This window comes from Balaenoptera borealis, assembly GCF_965194805.1.
Source record: "Balaenoptera borealis genome assembly, chromosome: 8".
In the NCBI taxonomy this organism is placed as follows: domain Eukaryota; kingdom Metazoa; phylum Chordata; class Mammalia; order Artiodactyla; family Balaenopteridae; genus Balaenoptera; species Balaenoptera borealis.
Genome location: NC_138865.1, coordinates 71,766,409 through 71,791,964, shown reverse-complemented (window position 1 = coordinate 71,791,964; position 25,556 = coordinate 71,766,409). Strand labels below are relative to the sequence as shown.

Sequence of the window (25,556 nt, the reverse complement as noted above, 5' to 3'; positions counted from 1 at the left end):
TATTGGTTCTGCTTCTCTGGAAAACCCTGACTAATACAGGCACCTCACTAGATTTTTCTGAGCCATTTTCTCTCCGCCTTACTTATCTACCATCAGTGGGTCACTGTAAGACTATGACAATATAAGAAGAAAGAAATCATGACAATTAAGGCATATTCTGAACAACATACCTCCATTGGCAACATTAAATTTCACTCCAAACTCTCCCCCCGGTCCTCCAGGGCAGTGGCTGGCTGTCAGGATGATTCCACCAGCTGCCTTGATCTTTCTGATAATGCAGGAAACAGCAGGTGTCGACAAGATGCCATTCTGTCCAATAATCAGTCGACCAATCTAGATTAGCCAAGGAAAAAAAATCAAGCCAGTTACATGGGATTGAAGTGCATTTCAATGAGAAAGTGTCCCAGGCTCTGTTAGCACACACTAATCACTTGGCAAAAAGAACTGAGTGGGGTTAAGGTCGGGGGCATGTGTAGGGGGGTGGGAGGAAGGGTAGCTCAGGCATTGTCTTTCCTTCCCCATGTCTTCAAGACCATTTGGGACACCCACATCTCACAGTCAGTTATTAACCTGTAAATGGGATCCGCCTCATCGATTTTCAGTAGTTTAAAACACGTGCTTTTGCTGTACACCTGAAACTAATGACGTTGTTAATCACCTATACTCCAATATGAAATAAAAATTTTTTTAATATATTAAAAAAAACACCCACTTCTGATGACCAAAGGGTTAGCTTGAATCACACGAGAAGTTCTTAGTTTGTTACTGGCTTAGAAACCGCACGTGTACATGCTGGAAATTACAAGAAAAAAAAACAGAGCACTTCTCTGCTTCACCTTCTTTCCCTGCCTCAGCACAAACTCACACAGTAGGGACCTGATTTGCTACATCCTCATCATCTGCAAGTGTGTTTTAACTGCACTTGGAAGGCCCAGTCTCCTGAAGGCAGAAGTCCTATTTTGGCAGAATGTGCTAGGGACATTGGAGAAATCCAGCCATGCTAGGCAGAGATCTAGAGGTCATCCATCAGTGTGGCCAGACTCTCTATAGCTAGAAAACTGATTTTTTTTCAAAGAAAGAAAACAGCATAGCCCTGCAGAGCATTACTCCATGTGTTTTGTTTTAAAATAGGGCCCAACATCATCCAATCCAGTGGTTCTCAAATGTTGCTACAAATCAGAATCATTAGTGAAGCCTAGAGAATTCTAGTACTAAGTAGTCTAGTAGTCTAGTCCGGTACTAAGACTGCATTCCAGACCAATTATATTGGAATCTCGGGGTGGGATTCTGAGCTCCACAGTTGTTTCCAGCATTCAGCCAAGTTTGGTGATCAAACCCCCTCGCTACTCAAAGGGCCAGCGGCATGGGCATTACCTGCGAGCCTGGGAGAAATGTAAAACCTCAAGCCCTACCCCATACCTACTGAATAAGAATCAGTATTTAGCAAGATCCCCACCCCTTCTCCACATAATTCATTTGTCTATTAAAGTTTGAGAAGTACCAACATAGCCCAGCAACCAAAACCAGCTCCTGTGTCCAGCTCAACAGCAAAGTTACCCTGGCACCAACAATAGCATTGCTGGAAGTAGGTCACTGACCAGATATGACAATGAAAAAATATACAGAAAAAAAAATTTTTTAAAGGGCAAACACAAGAGCTCCAAAAACAAAGCAGTCTTGCGATAATTTAGTATAGAAAGACCCACACTCCACAACATCCCCAGAGTACATATTTTCAAGTGGATGAGGCAGATTATAAACAAATAAGCCTAATAGTAGTAGTGGTAGTAGTAATTACTAGCTGGATACATATTGGGAAAAATCAGCAGGTTTCTGTGATAGAGAATAATGGGGTGTTAATTTTAATAATAACAGTAACAATTATAGCAATAATAGCTAAGGGAGCTTGGATTTTATTCTAAGTACAAGGGGAATCCATAGAAAGGTTTTAAGCAGTGGAAGTGACCTGATATCAGTTACATTTTTTAAAGATCATGGGCTGAGCAATCCAAAAGATCATATTAAAAAGCAAGTCATTCACATCAGCAAAGCATTCCAATGACTGTCCTTGTCTCCCACCAACCCCAGGTAAAGTCGAAGTCTTCATAGTCTACCAGGCCCTACATGATCTGACCGCCATCATCTGCCATTCTCCACTTCCCTCCCTCCCTCTGCTCCGGCCACACTGGCTGGTTTGCTGCTCCTCACACACATCAAGTGTGCTCAGCGTCTTTCCATTTGCTCTTTCCTCTCCTTAGAGCACTCTTATCCAGGTATTCATAAGCCTGCCCCACCCCATCCTTTGGGTTACTGTTTCAACGTCAACTAATCAAAGATAGCACCCTTGACAGCCCTATACAGTACAGCACCCATAAGTCCCTAATTTCTCTACTGTCCTCTATTTTCTTTATCCTGTTTAGTCTTCTGTATTACACATATTACCCCTTAATATTTTCCATTTTATCTGTTTATTTTTTCACTATATATAAGTTCTAAGGACTTTGGTTTCTTCACTGCTATACTCTGAGTATCTAGAACAAACTCAGCATATACTAAGTACACAATAAATATATGTTGAATTAATTAATTGAAAAAAATGAATGAATGATGAGTGAGTGGCTGCAATATGAAAAATGCATTAGAGAGTGACAAGAGCAAAAGGAGAAAGATCAGATGGAAGGCTCTCACGGCAGAGCTGAGTGTGGATAGCGTCTTGGACTAGACCAGAGGCAGCAGAAATGAAGAGAAGTGATTACATTTGAATATATTTTTGGAAGGAGAATGAACAGAACATGTGCGTGGAATGAAATATGGAAGAGAGGCGCTAGAGTAGCCAGCCTCTAAGATGGCCCCCAATGATCTGTGCGTTCTGGCATTCATGCCTCGGTGCGGTCCCCTCCCACAGCGAATAAGTCAGATCTGAGTGATTAGTAGAACATTGCAGAAGTGATGGTGTGTAACTTCCAATAAATGGCATTGCTGCTTCTGCCTTGCTCTCTTGGGTTGTTCACTCTGGGGGAAGCAGCCACCACGTCACCAGGACACTCAAGGAGTCCTGTGTAGTCACCTGAATGGAGGGGACCTGAAGCCTCCCACCAACAGCCAGAACCCACTTGCCAGCCGTGCAGGTGAGCCACCTTGCACTAGATCCTCCAGCCCTTCAAGCCTTCATATGACAAAGCCCCCACCAATATGCAACTGTGACCGAGTCAGAACAACCTACCTCCTGTCCCACAGAAACTATGAGTAACAGTAAATATTTGTTTATTTTAAGCCACTAAGTTCTGTCATAATTTCTTACACAGAAATAAATAACTAAAACAGGGGCAGTGAGGAAAGGAGCCAACTCACAGCTTCTACCTTTAATAACTTGATGGATGGTGCTGTCATTGATTAAGATGGGAAAGACAAAGGACAAAAATTATACTCATATTTTAGCCAGAGCCAAGATAAATCATGTTCCACATGCTTTTGTTAAAATTTATTTAGTCATTCAACTTATTTTATTGAGTATTACCATGAGACAGGCAATGTAGAAGACCCTGCAGGTACAGTAATGAATACAAATTAATCACTGCCCTCAAGGAGTAAACCTGCAGATTCAAGAATCTGAAAAATATTTGTAACTTTTGTTCATAATTTTCTCTCTCTCCCATTTTTCAGAATTATTCTTAAAGAAATAATCTTTAAAGGGGAAAAAGGTATGTATGTGTAGACATTTCCTACAGTGGTATTCATTAGAGGTGAAAATTTTTTAAAAATCATTATAAATGTCTAATAATGAAGAACCTATAAAATAAAGTGTGATGTATCAACTTATGGAATATTCTCCAGCCATCTAAAAGGATTATTATGAAGACCGAGCACCTGTGGCAGACTTGGTGAGCAGTCCACAAAAAGTTATGCTTCCCTTTCACAGGGCAGAACTGTTGCTGCACATCAGCTGCCCAGCCAGGGGCTACATTTTCCAGACCACCCTTGCATCTAGGTGTGGCCACATGACCAGTTCTCACAATGAGTGATAAACTATGAGAATGAGAACAGAAGTAATGTGTGTCCCTTCTGGGCTAAGGATGTTAAGGAGTAGATACGTCTTCTCCTCACTGCATATTTCCCCTTCCACAAACTCAACACAGGTGACCACACAGCTCTAGGAGATGCCAGAGGAAGAAGATGGAAAGAACCTGGGTCCCTAACTCACAGGATGGACAAGAGTCTTTGTTCATCAGCAAAATCCCCATTGGACTATTATGTGAGTGAGAAATAATTTTCTATTGTTTTTAAGGGAATAAAAATTGCCGAGGAGACCTTCAAGTCTCCTGGCAGAGAAGTAAGACAGGGAGGTCCCCTTCCTCCCCACAAATACATCAGAAATACATCTACATGTGGAACAACTCCTACAGAACACCTACTGAACGCTAGCAGAAGACCTGACTTCCCAAAAGCCGTGCGGCTGACAAGGTCTTGGTGCTCCAGCTGGGTGTCAGGCCTGTGCCTCTGAGGAGGGAGAGCCGAGGTCAGGACATTGGTCCACCAGAGACCTCCCAGCTCCACTCAATGACCAGCAAGCTACAGTGCTGGACACCCTAAGTCAAACAATTAGCAAGACAGGAACACAACCACACCGATTAGCAGAGAGGCTGCCTAAAATCATAATAAGGTCACAGACACCCCAGAACAGACCACCGGACATGGTCCTGCCCACCTGAAAGACAAGATCCAGCCTCATCCACCAGAAAACAGGCACCAGTCCCCTCAACTAGGAAACCTACACAACCCACTGAATCAACCTTAGCCACTGGGGTCAGACACCAAAAACAATGGGAACTACGAACCTGGAGCCTGCAAAAGGAGACCCCAAGCACAGTAAGTTAAGCAAAATGAGAAGACAGAGAAATACCCAGCAGATGAAGGAGCAAAGTAAAAATCCACCAGACCAGACAAATGAAGAGGAAATAGGCAGCCTACCTGAAAAAGAATTCAGAGTAATGATAGTAAACATGATCCAAAATCTTGGAAATAGAATGGAGAAAATACAAGAAACATTTAACAAGGACCTAGAGGAACTAAACAGCAAACAAGCAATGAAGAACAACACAATAAATGAAATTAAAAATTCTCTAGAAGGAATCAATAGCAGAATAACTGAGGCAGAAGAACGGATAAGTGACCTGGAAGATAAAATAGTGGAAATAACTACTGCAGAGCAGAATAAAGAAAAAAGAATGAAAAGAATTGAGGACAGTCTCAGAGACTTCTGGGACAACATTAAATGCACCAACATTCGAATTATAGGGGTTCCAGAAGAAGTAGAGAAAAAGAAAGGGACTGAGAAAATATTTGAAGAGATTATAGTTCAAAACTTCCCTAATATGGGAAAGGAAATAGTCAATCAAGTCCAGGAAGTGCAGAGAGTCCCATACAGGCTAAATCCAAGGAGAAACACGCCAAGACACATATTAATCAAACTATGAAAAATTAAATACAAAGGAAAAATATCAAAAGCAGCAAGAGAAAAACAACAAATAACATACAAGGGAATCCTCATAAGGTTAGCAGCTGATCTTTCAACAGAAACTCTGCAAGCCAGAAGGGAGTGGCAGGACATATTTAAAGAGATAAAAGGAAAAACCTACAACCAAGATTACTCTACCCAGCAGGGATCTCATTCACCTTTGATGGAGAAATTAAAACCTTTACAGCCAAGCAAAAGCTAAGAGAATTCAGCACCGCCAAACCAGCTGTACAACAAATGCTAAAGGAACTTCTCTAGGCAGGAAACACAAGAGAAGGAAAAGACCTACAAAAACAAACCCAAAACAATTAAGAAAATGGTAATAGGAACATACATATCAATAACTACCTTAAATATAAATGGATTGAATGCTCCAACCAAAAGACCTAGACTGGCTGAATGGATACAAAAACAAGACCCGTATATATGCTGTCTACAAGAGACCTACTTCAGACCTAGGGACACATACGGACTGAAAATTAGGGGCTGGAAAAAGATATTCCATGCAAATGGAAATCAAAATAAAGCTAGAGTAGCAATTCTCATATCAGACAAAATAGACTTTAAAATAAAGACTATTACAAGAGACAAAGAAGGACACTACATAATGATCAAGGGATCAATCCAAGAAGAAGATATAACAATTGTAATTATTTATGTACCCAACATAGGAGCACCTCAATACATAAGGCAAATGCTAACAGCCATAAAAGGGGAAATCGACAGTAACACAATCATAGTAGGGGACTTTAACACCCCACTTTCACCAACAGACAGACCTTCCAAAATAAAAATAAATAAGGAAACACAAGCTTTAAATGATACATTAAACAAGGTGGACTTAATTGATATTTATAGGACATTCCATCCAAAAAAACAGAATACATTTTCTTCTCAAGTGCTCATGGAACATTCTCCAGGATAGATCATATCTGGATAACAAATCAAGCCTTGATAAATTTAAGAAAACTGAAATCATTTCAAGTATCTTTTCCTACCACAACGCTATGAGACTAGATATCAATTACAGGAAAAAACTGTAAAAAATACAAACACATGGAGGCTAAACAATACACTACATAATAACCAAGAGATCACTGAAGAAATGAAAGAGGAAATCAAAAAATACCTAGAAACAAATGACAATGAAATCACGATGACCCAAAACCTATGGGATGCAGCAAAAGCAGTTCTAAGAGGGAAGTTTATAGCAATACAATCCTACCTAAAGAAACAAGAAACATCTCAAACAACCTAACCTTACACCTAAAGCAATTAGACAGAGAAGAACAAAAAAAACCCCGAAGTTAGCAGAAGGAAAGAAATCATAAAAATCAGATCAGAAATAAATGAAAAAGAAATAAAGGAAACAATAGCAAAGATCAGTAAAACTAAAAGCTGGTTCTTTGAGAAGATAAACAAAATTGATAAACCATTAGCCAGACTCATCAAGAAAAAAGGGGAGAAGACTCAAATCAATAGAATTAGAAATGAAAAAGGAGAATTAACAACTGACACTGCAGAAATACAAAGGATCATGAGAGATTACTACAAGCAACTCTATGCCAATAAAATGGACAACCTGGAAGAAATGGACAAATTCTTAGAAAAGCACAACCTTCCGAGACTGAACCAGGAAGAAATAGAAAATATAAACAGACCAATCACAAGCACTGAAATTGAAACTGTGATTAAAAATCTTCCAGGACCAGATGGCTTCACAGGTGAATTCTATCAAACATTTAGACAAGTGCTAACACCTATCCTTCTCAAACTCTTCCAAAATATAGCAGAGGGAGGAACACTCCCAAAATCATCCTGATACCAAAACCAGACAAAGATGTCACAAGGAAAGAAAACTACAGGCCAATATCACTGATGAACATAGATGCAAAAATCCTCAACAAAATACTAGCAAACTGAATCCAACAGCACATTAAAAGGATCATACACCATGATCAAGTAGGGTTTATCTCAGGAATGCAAGGATTTTTCAATAAACGCAAATCAATCAATGTGATACACCATATTAACAAATTGAAGGAGAAAAACCATATGATCATCTCAATAGATGCAGAGAAAGCTTTCAACAAAATTCAACACCGATTTATGATAAAAACCCTCCAGAAAGTAGGAATAGAGGGAACTTACCTCAACATAATAAAGGCCATATATGACAAACCCACAGCCAACATCATTCTCAATGGTGAAAAACTGAAACTATTTCCACTAAGATCAGGAACAAGACAAGGTTGTCCACTCTCACCACTATTATTCAACATAGTTTTGGAAGTTTTAGCCACAGCAGTCAGAGAAGAAAAAGAAATAAAAGGAATCCAAATCAGAAAAGAAGAAGTAAAGCTGTCACTGTTTGCAGATGACATGATACTATACATAGAGAATCCTAAAGATGCTACCAGAAAAGTGCTACTAGAAGTAATCAATGAGTTTGGTAAAGTAGCAGGATACAAAATTAATGCACAGAAATCTCTTGCATTCCTACACACTAATGATGAAAAATCTGAAAGAGAAATTAAGGAAGCACTCCCATTTACCATTGCAACAAAAAGAATAAAGTATCTAGGAATAAACCTACCTAAGGAGACAAAAGACCTGTATGCAGAAAACTATAAGACATTGATGAAAGAAATTAAACATGTAACAAACAGATGGAGAGATATACCATGTTCTTGGATTGGAGGAATCAACATTGTGAAAATGACTCTACTACCCAAAGCAATCTACAGATTCAATGCAATCCCTATCAAACTACCAATGGCATTTTTCACAGAACTAGAACAAAAAATTTCACAATTTGTATGGAAACACAAAAGACCCCAAATAGCCAAACCAATCTTGAGAAAGAAAAACGGAGCTGGAGGAATCAGGCTCCCGGACTTCAGACTATACTACAAAGCTACAGTAATCAAGACAGTATGGTACTGGCACAAAAACAGACATATAGATCAATGGAACAGAATAGAAAGACCAGAGATAAACCCATGCACCTATGGTCAACTAATCTATGACAAAGGAGGCAAGGATATACAGTGGAGAAGACACAGCCTCTTCAATCAGTGTTGCTGGGAAAACTGGACAGCTACATGTAAAAGAATGAAATTAGAACACTCCCTAACACCATACACAAAAATAAACTCAAAATGGATTAAAGACCTAAATGTAAGGCCAGACACTATGAAACTCTTAGAGGAAAACATAGGAAGAACCCTCTATGACATAAATCACAGCAAGGTCCTTTTTGACCCAACTCCTAGAGAAATGGAAATAAAAACAAAAATAAACAAATGGGACCTAATGAAACTTAAAAGCTTTTGCACAGCAAAGGAAACCATAAACAAGACGAAAAAACAACCCTCAGAATGGGAGAAAATATTTGCAAATGAAGCAACTGACAAAGGATTAATCTCCAAAATATATAACCAGCTCATGCAGCTCAATATCAAAAAAAACAAACAACCCAATCCAAAAATGGGCAGAAGACCTAAATAGACATTTCTCCAAAGAAAATATACAGATTGCCAACAAACACATGAAAAGATGCTCAACATCGCTAATCATTAGAGAAATGCAAATCAAAATTACAATGAGGTATCACCTCACACTGTCAGAATCACCATCATCAAAAAATCTACAAATAAATGCTGGAGAGGGTGTGGAGAAAAGGGAACCCTCTTGCACTCTTGGTGGGAATATAAATTGATACAGCCACTATGGAGAACAGTATGGAGGTTGGGTCCGTAAGAAACTAAAAACAGAACTACCATATGACCCAGCAATCCCACTACTGGGCATATACCCTGAGAAAAGCATAATTCAAAAAGAGTCATGTACCACAATGTTCATTGCAGCACTATTTACAATAGCCAGGACATGGAAGCAACCTAAGTGTCCATCGACAGATGAATGGATAAAGAAGATGTGGCACATATATACAATGGAATATTACTCAGCCATAAAAAGAAATGAAATTGAGTTATTTGTAGTGAGCTGGATGGACCTAGAGTCTGTCATACAGAGTGAAGTAAGTCAGAAAGAGAAAAACAAATACCGTATGCTAACACATATATATGGAACCAAAAAAAAACAAACAAAAAAAGTTGTTCTGAAGAACCTAGGGGCAGGACAGGAATAAAGAAGAAGACGTAGAGAATGGACTTGAGGACACGGGGAGGGGGAATGTAAGTTGGGATGAAGTGAGAGAGTGGCATGGACATATATACACTACCAAATGTAAAACAGATAGCTAGTTGGAAGCAGCCGCATAACACAGGGAGATCAGCTCAGGGGTCTGAGACCACCTAGAGGGGTGGGATAAGGAGGATGGGAGGGAGGGAGGAGATATGGGGATATACGTAAGTGTATAGCTGATTCACTTTCATATAAAACAGAAACTAATACACCATTGTAAAGCAATTATACTCCAATAAAGATGTTAAGAAAACATCAAGTTTTTTTGCTATAACAAAACATTTAAGTTTTGTTAAAACATTTAAACATTCAAGTTTATTTGCTATAACAACTTACACTTTCTTAAGTCGTAGAGAAGGAACATAGACAATGCTTTAATGCTAAGTCAAAATGCAGAAATCGAAATAACTTTTAAGCTATTACAACAATGTACAATTATGTACACTTTGGAGCTAGCACTTAGAAAAATACAGAAATAAATATGTACGGTTTATTTGTTAAATAGGAGAGATCATAGATACATTTTATCTTATTAAATTTGAATTTTTTTAAAAGGTAATATCTTCTCTGTTTAACATTAAAGTGGGAAAATACACTTGAATAAAATTTCAACCTGAAACATTTTAGTTGTCAGTGGAGTATTAATAGGAGATGAAATTCTAGTTATCTGGAAGTTTTAGCTGTGTGGATCTGCTCATTAACCCACCAATACCAAAAAAAAAATGAGGTAATGCTGGGCACTGTATATAACTCTAGTTGAGGGACTTCTGAGAGGAGACAAGTGCTGGAGGGGATGCAGGAGAACGGGTGAGGAGGCTTCTAAGATAAGACATGGAAAATCGTGACGATATTTGTGTCCCGTGGGAATGCTCACCAAAAAGTGACCTCAGCAGAGGAGGATTTAAATAATCAAGTGGCTAGAAGGACCAGCTCTGTCAAACCAGTTTGCCTCTTTCCCCAGCCACTCCTGTCATTGCCCAATGGGCTCGTGAACAGGATGGCCGACGGCTGCAGGGAGGGAGGGCAAGCGTGGGCTCAGCACATGGACCTCCACTCACCAAGGCCGACCTGGCTGCAGCCACCACTGAGGGCCCTATGTGTCCCCAGCAGAGACCAGCCCTCCGTCCAATCTCCACCCCTGTGTTCACATTAGCCTCTCTGCGTGCCTGTTTTCTCCTCTTCTGTAAATTCTCCCTCTCCTAATTAGCCCAAGGCAAATGTCATCAGAAAAGCTATGACTTTCAAGATCTAGTAATTGATCAAAGAAATATAACCTTTGGAAGCCCTGCTGTATAAAGAGAAAGCAACGCAACTTCAAGTTAAAAGATCTGTATGTGAGTCTTTGCTCCACCCCTGACCTAAGGCAAATTGCATCACTTGTCTGAGGCACCTTGTGCTCATCTGCAAAGCTGAGAGGGTTCAGGGTCATGAAAATTCACGTAAGATGAGATTATATAAACTCTTCATGAAATTCAACATGACCCAAATCATGCTATTGCCTTCCCCAAGCCCCCTCCCCTCCTCCAACATTTAAAATTCAATTTTAGACCTTAAATTAACCCTTAAACTACCATTTCCCTTTCTGAAAAAGTCTTAGAAGTACTATCCTCTGCCAATGTGGCAGACTGCTACCTTGCAAGAAAAAGATGGTCTACTTACATCATTGGCTTTGGTTTTGTTTACAGCATTGAAGCAGGCAACATCTGACTTCTATTCCTGAGTGAAACCCAGACCACAGCCTGGGGTGGTCTGAGCCATGGCACTTTGCTGCTCCCTCGCTGACCCTCCCAAAGGGGCACTGGAGGAACTGCCACACCCATACCATACAGTCTGTCTTTGACTGGAGGAAAGGAAACCTCTCCCAGCCCTGCAGACGGTGCACCAACCTGGGTGGGCTTTACTGCTACTGAGAAACATGTTCTTCAGTTCCCACTAGGAATGGGGGGCAAAGTAGACCCCAGTCCAGTGTTGCTTACACACACACACACAGAAGGCACACAGATACAGACAGATACCAGGATCCACAGGTAGCCATGAGAACACTGTCACACCTGCGCCTGCAGACACATACGTGAGGCACACACTTTCCCAGACACCCAGATACACAGACCCAGCATGAACTTGTTCTTATCCAGTCATGACTGCTAAATGCTAGGGAAAGGGAGGATGTAGCAGGTAGCCATGTGCAATTACCATCAATCATTTCCCTCAGGGCAGTTACTTATAATCCCTCTGAGTCTATGCTTCTAACTAGATGCCAGCGTCTTCCACCAACTCTCACGCCTCACCTAGATTGCATCACCATTTACTCCACCCATGAATGGGCACAGCAAGTGCCTCAGGAATCGATATGCCCTTCCACATACCACAGACCAGTGTCCTGAAATAGAGAAAATTTTATTTCATGAAGTTTTCTCCCAGCACATCCATACTTTACAACGTGTGCCATATACAACGAATTTTTTTAATGATTTTATTTCTGATGGCTCCCTCTTTTCAGAACACTAATAACTATTCTTCTAACCTAGATTTAGTATGAGTTCAGTTTCTAATTAGCTCAGATTAAAGTCCCGGAGAGCAGCAATATACAGCTTAAACCCTCAGGCTAGAATCTCAGGGTAGACGTGGAATTTTGATACCAAATGATTTTTCCCCAGTAACATAACACTAAAGAAAGCAGGACTGTTTTCATGTGTGAAATCCCTTAAATAAGATTTCCACTTTATGGTTTCCTTTTAACTTTAAATAAGTCATAAAAAAAGTCCCACAGAGAGAAAAGAAAAAGTAAGCATGACATTCTTCAATAACCTCTGGTCACTGTGTCACATCCCTGTAATTCCCAAAGTGAATCAGAGAGAGTAAAGAGGGCACTAAACAGAAACTTCCCTGATGGTTTGCAGACAGAGTGCTGTACAGGACCACACAGCCACCACCATGTCCACCTACAAAGTGCATGGAAAGCCATAAACACAAAGATGCCTGTTTCTCATCTTCTTGGTTAAACAAAAAACAAAAGCCATGAAGGAAACCCAGAGCCACGCTGCTGTGGATGGCCAGGTTTCAGTCTCTCGTCCCTGCTGTCAGAGAGGAGTACCAGCCCCTGACCACTGCTGCATATGAGTAAGCAGGAGATGGCTAAGTGGAATTTTGAGAAATAACAAACTCAAGACATGGATGTAGTTATCCAAACATCAAGGGACTTCTCCATTTGCACATGGATAATTGTGCAGTTATACGCTTTGTTACACGGAGACCAGATGGGAGCAACCGAGCTCATCCTCAGATGCCTGTTCCCCTGGAAGCCTTGACACACATACCCAGGGGCTGGAGGGTGAGACGAGAGTTCATTAGAACCAAACCAAGCTGTATTTCACGTTTGATTCCCAACATCTGAACAGGTGCAGAAAAGTCACGGGCATCTGGAAGTTTGGCCAAAGTTCTATTCCTCAATCAGCCCACCAATTCTCAAGGTCTCACTGAGAAGATCAGGCACTCTAGCTTTCCTTGGGTGCAAAATGGGGGCAATGAAATTGAGACTTATGTTCCTACTGGTAATTCAGTGCTTGGAAGATACTGAAATCTTTACCTTAAGATATAGAACTCGGCTCAGTGAAAGAAGAAAGGGCTCTATCTGCTGCCATTTTATGAGGTGATCAACCCAACCAGATACCAGGATAAGAACTATTGGATCCATCTGGGTCAAGAAAGCAGGGCTGAGTGCCCTGAGATAAGCTGAGATTTTGGCATTCAACGGGAAATGATGCAAAAATGGACTTGCCACCTGCCGGCTATATGACTTTGGACAAGATCCTGAATCCTCTGTATTTCAGTTTTGTTACCTAAAAGATGAAGGGTGAAAGAAAGTAACACAGCCAAGCTCCAGTTCAGCATCTGACACCCAGTAAATCTTTGATATATTTCCCTTGCCTTCCTTGCTGGTGTCATTTCTTAATTCTTAATTATGAATTTCTAATTCATAGTAATTGAATGCATTTGTTGTTTCACTAACCTGCAATGGTTTTCTAATTACAAATATATATACGACATTTATATATATGACAAATATATGTATGTATATATAGTACATATACGACATTTAGAAAGTACTCATAAGCAAGAAGAAAGTACAACTCATCTGTAAACCTAAAAGTGACCACAGTAAACCTTTCAGTGTCTAACCTTTGTCTATGTGTCTTGGGATATCTCTCTCTCTCTCATTCACATATTTATATTTTTACAAAAGGAACTGTCGTGTAGTCTACATCTTTCACTTAACATATCTACCCCTTCTGTGGAGTCTTTCTCCGTCACTGACTATTTTTCCACAACATGATTTTAGTGGCTGTATAGTCTTCCATTATTTAAATGTACCATGGTTTACTGACCAATATAAAAGCGTTCTTTTACCTAAGTTTTTATATGTGAAACTAAAAATGTTTGAGGACTAAACCCATCCTATGGAATAAATTTAACTCAAAGTAGCTTGCCACCAATTAAATAGAAAATTAGTTGTAACACACCTACGTAAGTGCAATGTCTTCTTTCTTCTTTAACCACCAGATCTGCTCATTAAGAAACTGCTAAAGTCCATGGTGATCAGTGACAGGACCTCATGTCTGTATCCTCGCCTTGGCCCGGATCTTCCTATTTTCATTGCCCCATCGATGCCTCTGACTTGCACCATCCACTGGTATGTCCCATGCCAGACTGCTAACTTACCCACGTTACTGAGCTCACAGCAGAAAGCTGTCCGTACAAGATCCTGCCTGGAATGCAGGATTTATACTACTTATATTTCTTACTATTGGTCCATCCAACTCCAGCACAAGTTCTATTTATTATCATAGAAACATAGGTCATTTGGGAACATTTAGTCACCTCCTTCAACTCTATGCTGTCTTCAGATATTTCTGACATCTGGGTCTCTGCTCTACTCTCTTTTTGAATATATCCAGGGAAGAAGATGTATCTTCGGGGAGGGGGTGTCCTGGGCACATGTGCACACACATATGCTATTTGATAATCTAAATGCTTAAGAACACTTTCCATCTGGAACCTTTATAAGTAGACAGTACACACACACACACACACACACACACACACACACACATATATAAAATCCCAAAAGAAAAAACTCACTATCTTTGGCTCTTTTATAGATAGAATATATATATATAGATTCATATACATATTCCTCTATCTATGTGTGTATTTTTTCCCAGAAAAATCTCAGTCTCTCTTTATAGCTATGTGTTTTTCCCTGAGTAGCAGTCACAGTCAATTAAAATACATATATGTGGATCTTTGAGTAAATTCCATCAGACCAATATCTGTCTGGTTGGGAAATAATTACTGTCCATTTGCTAAGTGCCACCAACCGTTGTACTATGTTCCAGTGAACTAAAGACCTCTGGCGATCACAGATTTACAACTCAGCAAGATTAAACAATTTACTGTTATTTATGACAGCAAAGCTAGGTCTTCTGTATTATATTCCGCGTTAGCATCTGTCACTTTACATTTGGGAGATGCTGTCCAAAAAAAGATTATGCCTCCTAACCAAACATTCAGCAGGGCTGCAGGAACAGGCACCCTGACAAACATCCTGACAAAATGCTTTAAAGCATCGCTAGAGCTTGCAGCTGTGCATTTTCAGACTACTCAGCAGATGAGCGTGGAGTCTCTTAGCCTCTGCTTGGTCTGTTCCTCTCAGTAATCCCTCACATGGCCCAGTCCATTAGGCTTGAAAATCCACATGAAATGAGCAGATTAAGATCTGGCCTCAGGTGGGGGCAGTGGAGCAGGTATAGAAGGGTGGGTCTGCTTTTAACGTAGCCTGAGCCTCAGAAAGGTTTAAGATTGAAAAGCATGGCATTGACTCAGCTGATTCATAATAGGAAATAATGCACAGACCATGCAAAAAGAAGTCCTTTATGTTGAGTTAAAGTCTACGCCAGAGCAGCTGCTGCCACCTCAAGTACCGTGACAGGGTGTGTGTACATGTGTGTCTGTGTGTGCATGAGTGAGTGTGTGTGTGTGTGTGTGTGTGTGTGTGTGTGAGCGTTCATGCTGGGAGAGGGGAGAGGATCATGAGTTCAGCAGTCGCCACCCAAGCCTTAGCCAGCAGCCTGCAGAAATGCCGAAAGTCTTATGAAAGCAACTGTGATCACCACATCGACGGGCGCCTTCTGTCAGTAAGGCTACTGAGAATAAAAAGCATATATGCACATGTCCTTTTATTTTAATCAGAGAAAAATAGTTTGGTAGTAATTGTGCTATGTGAATCAATAAAATAATTGACAATAATCCATTACCTCATTCAATCCTCCCAAAACCCCTGGAAGATGTGGAAGGCAAGTATTACGACCGTGCCTATTTTTATAAATGAGGAAACAAATCCCAGAAAACTAGGTGACTTCCCCACAGTCCTACACGTTGCAAATGATAGTATAATGATTCAAATTCAGAGTTTCTCCTTTTTTCTTAACTACTCTCTAGTGATGTGTTTAATTATGAAAGCAAGGCATATATACGTGTGTAATTACTTAATAAAGAGAAGTATATGAGTAGAAAGGGAAAGGATTCCCCTCCCCCACCAAACACACCCACATACCCCAGATATATTCACTGTTAACTGTCTGGACTATGTTCCTCCAACCCTATTTTCTATGCCTAATTATATACACAAAAGTGGGATCATGCTACACATGACCCTCTACTAATTGCTTTGTTTCACTTTAACAAACTATCATCCACATCTTTCTCATGTCACATATAGATCCACGTCCTTCATTTATGGATATTAATGCATTCCTGGTGTGGTTGTGTCATAAATTATGTACCTGTTCTCTACTGCTGAACATATAAATTGTTTCCAAGTTTTTTTTTTTAATAAAGCTGTTTTGTTTTTTTAAGTTTTTTTTGGGGGGGTCCGGGGGGGGTGCCCGAGCCGAGCAGCATGTGGGATCTTAGTTCCCCAGACCAGGGATCAAACCCACACCCCCTGCATTGGAAGCGTGGAGTCTTAACCACTGGACCACCAGGGAAGTCCCTCCAAGTTTTTCTTTAGCAAAATGCTGCAGTGAGTATTCTTGTACATAAATGTTTCCACATTTGTATTAGAAAATTTACAGGATATACTCTTAGAGTAAGGGATTCTTAGATTATCGGACAAGTACTCTATTAATTTAGATACATACTGCCAAATTGCCTGACCAAAAAGTTGTATCAATTTAACTTCCACCAACAGTATACAAACATGACAATTTTCCAACACCTATGCCAGCTCTGCGTATTTTCCGTTTTTTTCAAATTAATGGATTGTTTTTATTTTTATTTCTTTGGTTACTAACGAGGCTGATCACCTTTTCATGCATTTGTGGTGGTTGTTGACAATGTTTCTTTTAAACTGTTTGAATTTTCTTATTGATTTGGGAAAGCTTTTCATATATTGTAGATATTAACCATCTCCTGTAAAACTCTCCTCCTAGTATTTTGTGAGGTCTTTTGTCAATCAGGATAAACTCTGGTCCTATGATTTCAAATTCTTTTCTCTTTTTTTTTTTTTTTATAATAATGTTGAATTTTTTTTTTTTTTTTTTTTTTTATTTATAGCTGTGTTGGGTCTTCGTTTCTGTGCGAGGGCTTTCTCCAGTTGCGGCAAGCGGGGGCTACTCTTCATCGCGGTGCGCAGGCCTCTCACTATCGCGGCCTCTCTTGTTGCGGAGCACAGGCTCCAGACGCGCAGGCTCAGTAATTGTGGCTCACGGGCCCAGTTGCTCCGCGGCATGTGGGATCTTCCCAGACCAGGGCTCGAACCCGTGTCCCCTGCATTGGCAGGCAGATTCTCAACCACTGCGCCACCAGGGAAGCCCTCTTTTCTCTTTTTTATTATAAATGTCTAAATATAAAACTACATATCCCTAGCTACCAAACTGGACTCTTATTAGAGGAAAACAATAGAAAGGCAGTAATTATTCTATTTGTACAAAGCACCTATTAGTAGAGACTTGGAAAGAAAATTGTCTGTGACTTTATGCCAAGAAAAAGAATTTCTTTGGGGATTCAATGTTCCTAAAAATTTTTTTTCTTCAGACAAATACAGGCATTACTCCAAAATTTGACGTCACTAACAATGCAGGAGATGAAAGGTATTGAAAGACTCAGAAAATGTGGATTTTAACAAGTCTTGTGTATATCCCAGATATCCTCTTATTCATAAGTAATGAGAGTCAAGTCAGATGAAAGAACCGAAAACTTTCCCTTTGGCTATGCAAGTATAAACAGTAAAGGCATACTGGCCAAATCTTGAGTGTTTGCAATTAGCTGTCAAGGCTGTAGGCTAACAAAGGACATTGCAGCCCTAGCTTTTTACCTTCAATTTAAAAATCCCTGGGAAATTTAGACTTTTTTTTTTCTGCTGCCTATTATTCCCAAATAATCCTATTACAGTGTTCATTCATGTCACTGTTGTCTAACAGAAGAGTGGCCAGAGCCCAAAAGATGAAGGGTAAGGTTGGTAAAGCCAATACCTCTCCTTAGATTCCCCCAAAATAGGTTCCAACTGCTATTCCTCAAGGCTGTACAGAAACTAGCAAACTTCCAGAGTTCACAAAGGGAACAGATGTTTTATAAAAAATTCTTAGGGCAAGTTTCAGACATAATGTTGCTGATGGGTATCTGTCTTTTCAATAAACATCATTATACTTTATCACAAGATTTAATAAAGCAGCTTAGTTAAAAATGCCATCTGGGTCTCTGGACACATTAAACAAAGCTTAAAATAACCCACCCTAGCAACTGGGAGGGCCCAGCTGTTCTCAAAACCTCTCCCACTCCTTTTACTTCCTCATAAAAAAATGAATGAGGACTTGAGGCTAAAAGAGTCAAGAATGAACAGACCCAAACAAGGATAAGGGTGGAACCAAGGGCTCCCTAAAATTTGCTATTGCTCATATAATAGATTTTCCATTTCCACAATTCAGGGGATGAGGATTTGGGAAGGGAAGCACGATAAAGTTATGGGAGGCTCTTTAGGGTTTTCTAATGTATTACAAGCCAGCCCTTCCTAACATCTGGGCCATAGTAGCCCATTCCATTCACCTATTCTGTTGTGAACACCCATAGAAAATACAGAGCAATCACCACCCAGTTCTTTTCCCTTCTAGAGATAGGACCTGGAGCTAGCCACGCCCAGATTTCCACATCCATTCCAGGAAAGAAGCCTTAGTGTTACAGTACATGTTTCCCTCTCTTGCTTCCTTCTTCTTTCATCACTGCTGGCCACCCACCACCATATCCCACTCTGCTTCTCTTCCAAATATATGTTCCTTGTCTTTGGGACCAAACCAAAATTTGTTGCCCAGATAGTTCTCATAAATGCCAAGGCAAGTGTATTCTCATTCTTTGGAAACAGACACCTCTTTATGACCTGTTGGAATCAAATACAACCTGTGTCAGCATCTATCCGGAGGGCACGCCCAAGCCCCTCACTGATCTAGCATTCCTCATATCATTTCACTTCATTTTCTACCTCTAAAAGATTTCACAAGCCATTGAGGAGCTCTTGAATTCTGTAAGCTGCACTGTATGCCAATATTATTATCATTAATGCTGATCATCATATGGCCAGTACAGTGCATGGCTAATTGACAAATGGATTTTCCCTTGGCTAAAACTTGTTACAGAGCTCTAGGTTAGTCCATACATGCAGTCAAATCATTATTATCTGAGATGTATTCAGCTGACCATAATAATACTCCCTTGTATTTCTTAGTGCTGTGGATGTTACAAAATGCTTTCATATGCAGTGCTTCATTTGATTCTCAGGATAATTCAGAGATGCTATCATACCCAATTTATAGATGAGAAAACAAGTGGTTTCTAGGTATGTCAAGAGGTTAAAGCATTTGCACTGCAACTGGTATGTCAGAGCTAGGAAAATAAGGCAAGCCCTCCAGCTGCTGATACAGTGCTTTTTCTACCATACCTCATTGCCTCCTGGGCTAAAGTCAAAAGAGAGCGTGGTTATCATATGAAGAAATCTGGTTTGGGTTTGCCAATTATGTATTTGTAGTATTTGTCAACCTCCTTTTATTTAACCAATAGTTGCTTTTGATTGTAACAGTCTGGCTCCATTAAACACACACACACACACACACACACACACACACACACACACACACACATTTTAAATGCTAAATTATAGAAGTGTGCTGTCCAGTATGGTACCTACTAACCACTTGTGGCTACCTAAGTTTCGATCTTAATTAATTAAAATTAAATGAAATGTAAAATTCAGTTCTTCAGCAGCATCAGCTACATTTCAAGTATTCAACAGTCAAGTGTCCTAGTTGGCTAGGACAGCGCAGATTACAGAACATTCCCATCATCACAGTAAGTTCTGTTAGACAGTGCCAATATACAACGTCATCTCAGAAAAAGGAGACTTTAGAAAAAGTCAGAAACATCTTCAGGCAGACACAGTTCTGTCACCTGTCCAATATTAAAGGTAGTTTAGGACTAAAAAAGAAGATTTTAACAAAGAGGAGAAAGAAAGACAGATGCCCTTAGCCACAAATGGATCTACCCAGAGAAGGGCAAAGGCATTCCTGTAGCCATTATGATGCATTTAGCTTTTCAATTCTTTAAGACATTAGAATAAATTGATACATAGAGGATCTAAACCCCTGAGGAGGATCTAAAGCAGATGGAAATAGAAATAGGATAAAAAAATCAATTAGTTTCAAACTAAGTCTGATCTCAATTCATTTAAATGACACTATTTACTTCATATACTTAGTTTTTTGTTGTTTGTTTGTTGCTCTATATAGCATGACATAGTTTGTATCTTTAAAGGGGGATTAAAATACTTCTGGGGTTTTTTAGATAAATTCACATAGCCCCATAAAAACTATTAAAAAAAAAAGGTAGTTTCTTTTCATTCTTCAATAATCTATTCAAATTGATTATATAAAAATCCAGGAGTCCATAGGGATATTCGAAAAAGTGAAAGCAAAACAAAACAAAATTCATGTGTCGTCAATGGAGGTGGCTATTTCACCAAATTCTTACTCTGAAAATTGATGATTAAAAAAGAGAGAGAAATAAACACATATTCTGTCTTTCCAGAAGGAACTATATTACAGAATAATCAAATAGCCTAGTAGTGAGGAAAATACCCAGTTTATAGAAAAATGCCAGCTAAAACATGTAGATGGAATTAGAGAATTTGAAAATCATCATTTTGAAACCCCTAATGAAATAATCAACTCAAGCCAGTATCATTAATGGATGCTAAAACAATTGGGTAAAAATTGATAAGGAACTGAATATTCACATGGTACAAAGTTCACCCCATAGCCTACTGCTAGTCCCAAAGGGGAAAATAATGGACCATACCACCATAGCTCTATAATTATCTCAGCATCACGGATGATGGAACAACCAGAGATTATGTTTCCTTGTATTATGCAACTGAATACACACCATCACCTATGAAATAATCTTATAAAAAAATATCAAACCTGACTCTAATTAAGCCTTTAGACTGATTTCTAGTTCACATACACACACAGGGAATAGAGTGAAAAGTTAAATGACACCATAAAGAAGTAATCAGAAAATTCCAGAAAGGAAGTGGAGGAGACATTCTATAGAAAAACCAACCGACCTAGTCTCAGCAACAAGTCAATTTTGTTAACAAAATAAAAATAAAAAGGGAGGTACTTTCTAGGTTAAAAGAGACTTAAGACAAATGTAGTGTGTGTTCCTTGATTAGAAGAAACAAGTTTGAACAAATTAGGTATAAAAGACATTTCAGAATAATTGAAGAAATCTGAATGTGGACTGGGTCATAAATAATGTAAAGAAATAATTTTTTATGTTGTTTGGGATGTTAATGATACTGTCACTATCAAGGAAAATGTTCTTCTTTTTTAGAGATCCATACTGAAGAACTTAGGGTAAAATGTCATGTTCTTTAATATACTTTAATATACTTTAGCTCCTCGAAAAGATGAATCAAACATAGAAAAATGTCAACAATCTAGGACAAGGGCATATGGATGTCGTTAATCTATTCTCTGTACTTTTCTGAAAGCTTGAAAGTTTCATAACTTTATGAGAAAGTTTTTTAAAATCTCAAATTGTACAGGTGTTTGTGTAGGAATCTATTTCAAACTTTATGAGATATTAAAATATTAATAGTGTAGTTTACTGTTTTAGAAATTCCAAACTTCTGTTTTCCTCCAGCAATTACATAATTGAAGAGCAACTATCATTTTTTATAGAAAAACTGCTTTGTAAAATTAACTTTTTCAATCAAAACCAAGGTTTTTCAGAGAGAGAGAATGCAGCCCACCTGGTTAGATTCAAGTCAGTTCAAAGAGAATAAATTTTATCGTCTACTATTTTCTTTTTTTTTTTTTTTACTATGAATATCCAATGGGAAATCAAAAAAGGCCAAAGCATTTGGAATCGAAGTTCCCCATTCCTGAGTATAATCAGCAGGCCAAGTCAGGAGGCAAGTGCATCCCCAACAATTTGCAATCATGCAAGACCAATTTTGCTTACGGTGGTCCCTTTTAAACCGCCTCTCTCCTGAAGTCAGCCTTCTGATTATTCACTTTGCTTTAGCAAAAGCTCCCACGAAGATGAACAAAATGAGGAAAAGACTGGTGAAAACTGGCTGTTTGAAATCTTTATAAGAGTCAACCATCCCTTTCCCCCATGCCTGTCCATCTTAGAATTAATACTTTCAGATTATTTAAAAGACGGTGCTTCTGTGTGGACTTTAGTTTGTCATTCTGTCCTTCATAACAACTGGTAGATTAAATTTGACTCTATTTTAGGTATATATTAACGTATGCTAACTATCTCCTAAAAGAAACTCCACTCTTAAAGTTAATAAAATGTGTTTACAGAGCAGACCCACTGAAGTTAAGAGACTGAAGAGTCCTTAGGGTAAAGTATGCCAAGAAATAATAAAGCATAATAATAATGTGTCCATGCAAATCAACAACTGTAACTTCAAAACTATCCTGACCCACAGTAAATACTGGACAGGCTATGTTTTTCTCACTTCTTGGAAAACCTGGCCCAGGAAGGAGTATGAAAGCTGCCACAGCTCTCCCAAGGCTCATTATTCTCCATCATTCCACGGGAACGGCTTTGTCAGACAAGAGTAAAAGACCATTTGTTAACCTCTCTCCAAATCCCTGATTCAAGCCAACTTTCATCAATCCCAAGTGAGGAGCCAGAGAGAAATACAAGTCTTATATCTCCAGCAGCATCATCTGCTGGGGTTGGAGATCACAGTTCCACCACCCAGCTCACCTTCACCCCTACTACCCCACCCCACTCCCCAGCCAGGCCCTGTTTCACCCAACTGCTTTTTGGTTAGTAAAAAAAAATCCTCTTTCTCTATTCCTGAAACACTGAGAAGGGGGAGTTATAGTAGACAAATGTGAAGCATGGACAACCTCAAAGCTGTATTTTTAAGCAAGAAATGAGAAAATTAAAAAGGATAGGTTTGGAAAGAAGGGAAGGAGGGAATTCAAAAGCCAGATAATTGTTTAGTTTCACTTTTTTAAATGTTCACACTCATTTATACATCTGCAGAGGTTTTACTTAAAGGAAAGTTCTATGTGTGTGGATCTGACTGCATTAACAAGGCTTAAGTTCCTCTTTTAGACAATGTTTCCCACAGAAAATTCAGGGACCCTTGAAGTCAGTATCCCTCTTGAGACGCTGCTGGCTTTGGAAAGGAGGAAATCAGGGTATGGGAATACTTCAAAAGGTGCGTCTAGTTGTAGGATAGGGAGAAAGGAAGGAGAAAGAGAAAAACTCAAGGTCTGAGAATTCACATTGCAAAAGAAGACTACTTAAGTCGTGCGAGAAGGGGGAGGAAATGAGGATGAAAACTGCAGGGGAGAAGAGGCATGAAATGTTGTCAACTGCCAAAGGGCATCTTGGAGAGAAGTTGGGAATTGCTTTAAGAAAAGCATTGCAAATCTCATTTCTGACCATTTAGAGATTTGCCTCCCCGGAACAGAGAGTCCAGTCTGTATAGCTTCAAATTGATCCCCGTCCCATCCTTTCCCTAATCAAATCAATTATGAAATATAACTCCACGAACCAATGATATTAAAAACCTTCAGGGTCCACGCTTGCTAAATATGTCAGTAACCAACACTGGTGTGTGTGTGTGTGTGTGTGTGTGTGTGTGTGTGTGTGTGCGTGTGTGTGTGTCTTCGGAGCCAACACTACTGTTAAATTTGGCAGAGCCAAGATGTGGAGTAGAAGAAGACTGCAAATAGGATACAGGAGTGGGGGGGGGGACAACTATCAATATACTGGTAGCGGGAGGGTAGTGAAAAAGGTCAGAGCAAATATTTTTAAAGGGCTGGGAAAGAGAAAGTCAAGAACAGCGAGCAGGTGCAGGACATGGTCAGAGTCCAGAGAGAGTTCAGGGCGATGTGGCAGGTCGGTCGGGATGCCGGCTGGGCTCAAAGAAGGGCGAGGAACACTTAAGGCCTTTCGGAGCGGCGGGCGCGACACAGCCCGGGCGTCCCGGGTGCGCCGGGGAGGTTGCGGGGAGCTGCGGTGGCGGGACGCGGGCGGAGGGGACCTGGGGGAGCGGCCGAGCCTGGGCGCAGGGTGGGGGTCTGGGCCGGGCCTGGGGCGGGCCGGCGGAGGGGGCAGGGTGAGGAGGCGGACTGCGGACGCGAGGGGCGGCATGTCACTCACCCCGTTGGCCGCGGCCATCTGCACCACGATCTCCGTGGCCGTCCTGCTGAAGTACCTGCCGTCGCTGCCCACCACCATGGTGCAGCCCTGGCGGTCGCGCAGGTCGATGGACGACAGCACGCTCTGGATGAAGTTGGGCAGGTAGTTGCGCTGACCCTCGAAGAGCCCGGTGGGCCGTCGCAGCCCCCCGCCGCCAGCCGGCCGCTGGTCCTCGTAGGGCGCCGTCGGCACCGTCAGCACCGGGATGGGGCTCCCCTCCATGGCGCCTCCTGGCCGGTCCTGCCGCGGCTCCGGGAGCCGGAGGGAATCTGCAGCCCGACGGGGCCCCCACCAGCTTGGCGGCGCGCCCGGGCTCCGCCTCGCGCCGCGGCCCCCTCTGCGGCCGGCCCGCGCCCCGCGCCCTCCTGCCGCGCCGACCGCTCCTCCCTCTGCGCGCGGCCCCTAGCTGCCCCGGCAGAGTTTGGCCTCTACCTTCCAAGAAAAGTTCGCACCCGCCCAACTTCCTCTCCGGCCGGAGCGCCCGAAGTGCCCGCAGCTTCTTCTCCCAGCTGGAACCACTTTCGGGGTGTCCCAAAAGCCCCTTCCCAGCGCCAGCTACCCCGATCCCGGGGACGCCTCCTCGCGAGCCTAGCCCGAGCCTTCCCCGGTGATCGCGTCTTCCCCGGCACACCCTCCGCTAGAAAACAGCCGGGGAGTGGGTGGTGAGAACTTGACCAGGATTGGGCGTCCTCTCCCCGTACCCGCGGCCCCTCTCCCCTCCAACCGGCAGCCCTGCCTCCCGGCCTCCCAGGGAGTGAGCGGTTTACAAGCACCAGTTTCTCTTTTGAACAAGGACAGGGGTGGAGTTGGGAGGGGGTTGAAACCTTTTGCCATCAGAGAACAGCCCCAGCCAAAAATAACCCTGGAAGAGCGAGCTGAGAATTGTTATCTTCTGCCAGCGCTGAAATTGGAGGCTGGGCGCTGCGAGTGTGTCTGCGTGTGTACACACACCCCACCACTACCATTTGTTGCAGGGAATCACATACTGTCAGGCCCTTCAATCCAGCAGGATCCACCCAGCCATCCACACTTTTCCCCAGGCTCT

At 41.0% G+C, this 25,556-nt stretch overlaps 1 protein-coding gene across 1 annotated transcript in view; it reads right to left on the bottom strand.

Annotated features, from left to right (window-relative positions):
* The window catches only part of PGM5 (phosphoglucomutase 5), a 188,435-nt gene extending 163,158 nt beyond the window's left edge, over positions 1 to 25,277 (bottom strand). The window contains exons 1-2 of the mRNA XM_082403675.1: positions 24,473 to 25,277; positions 171 to 333 (exon numbers count right to left, since the gene is read on the bottom strand). Coding sequence (XP_082259801.1) covers positions 171 to 333; positions 24,473 to 24,733 — 424 coding nt within the window. The 5' untranslated portion in view covers positions 24,734 to 25,277. The remainder of the gene's footprint in view (positions 1 to 170; positions 334 to 24,472) is intronic.
* Between the last annotated feature and the right edge of the window lie 279 nt (positions 25,278 to 25,556).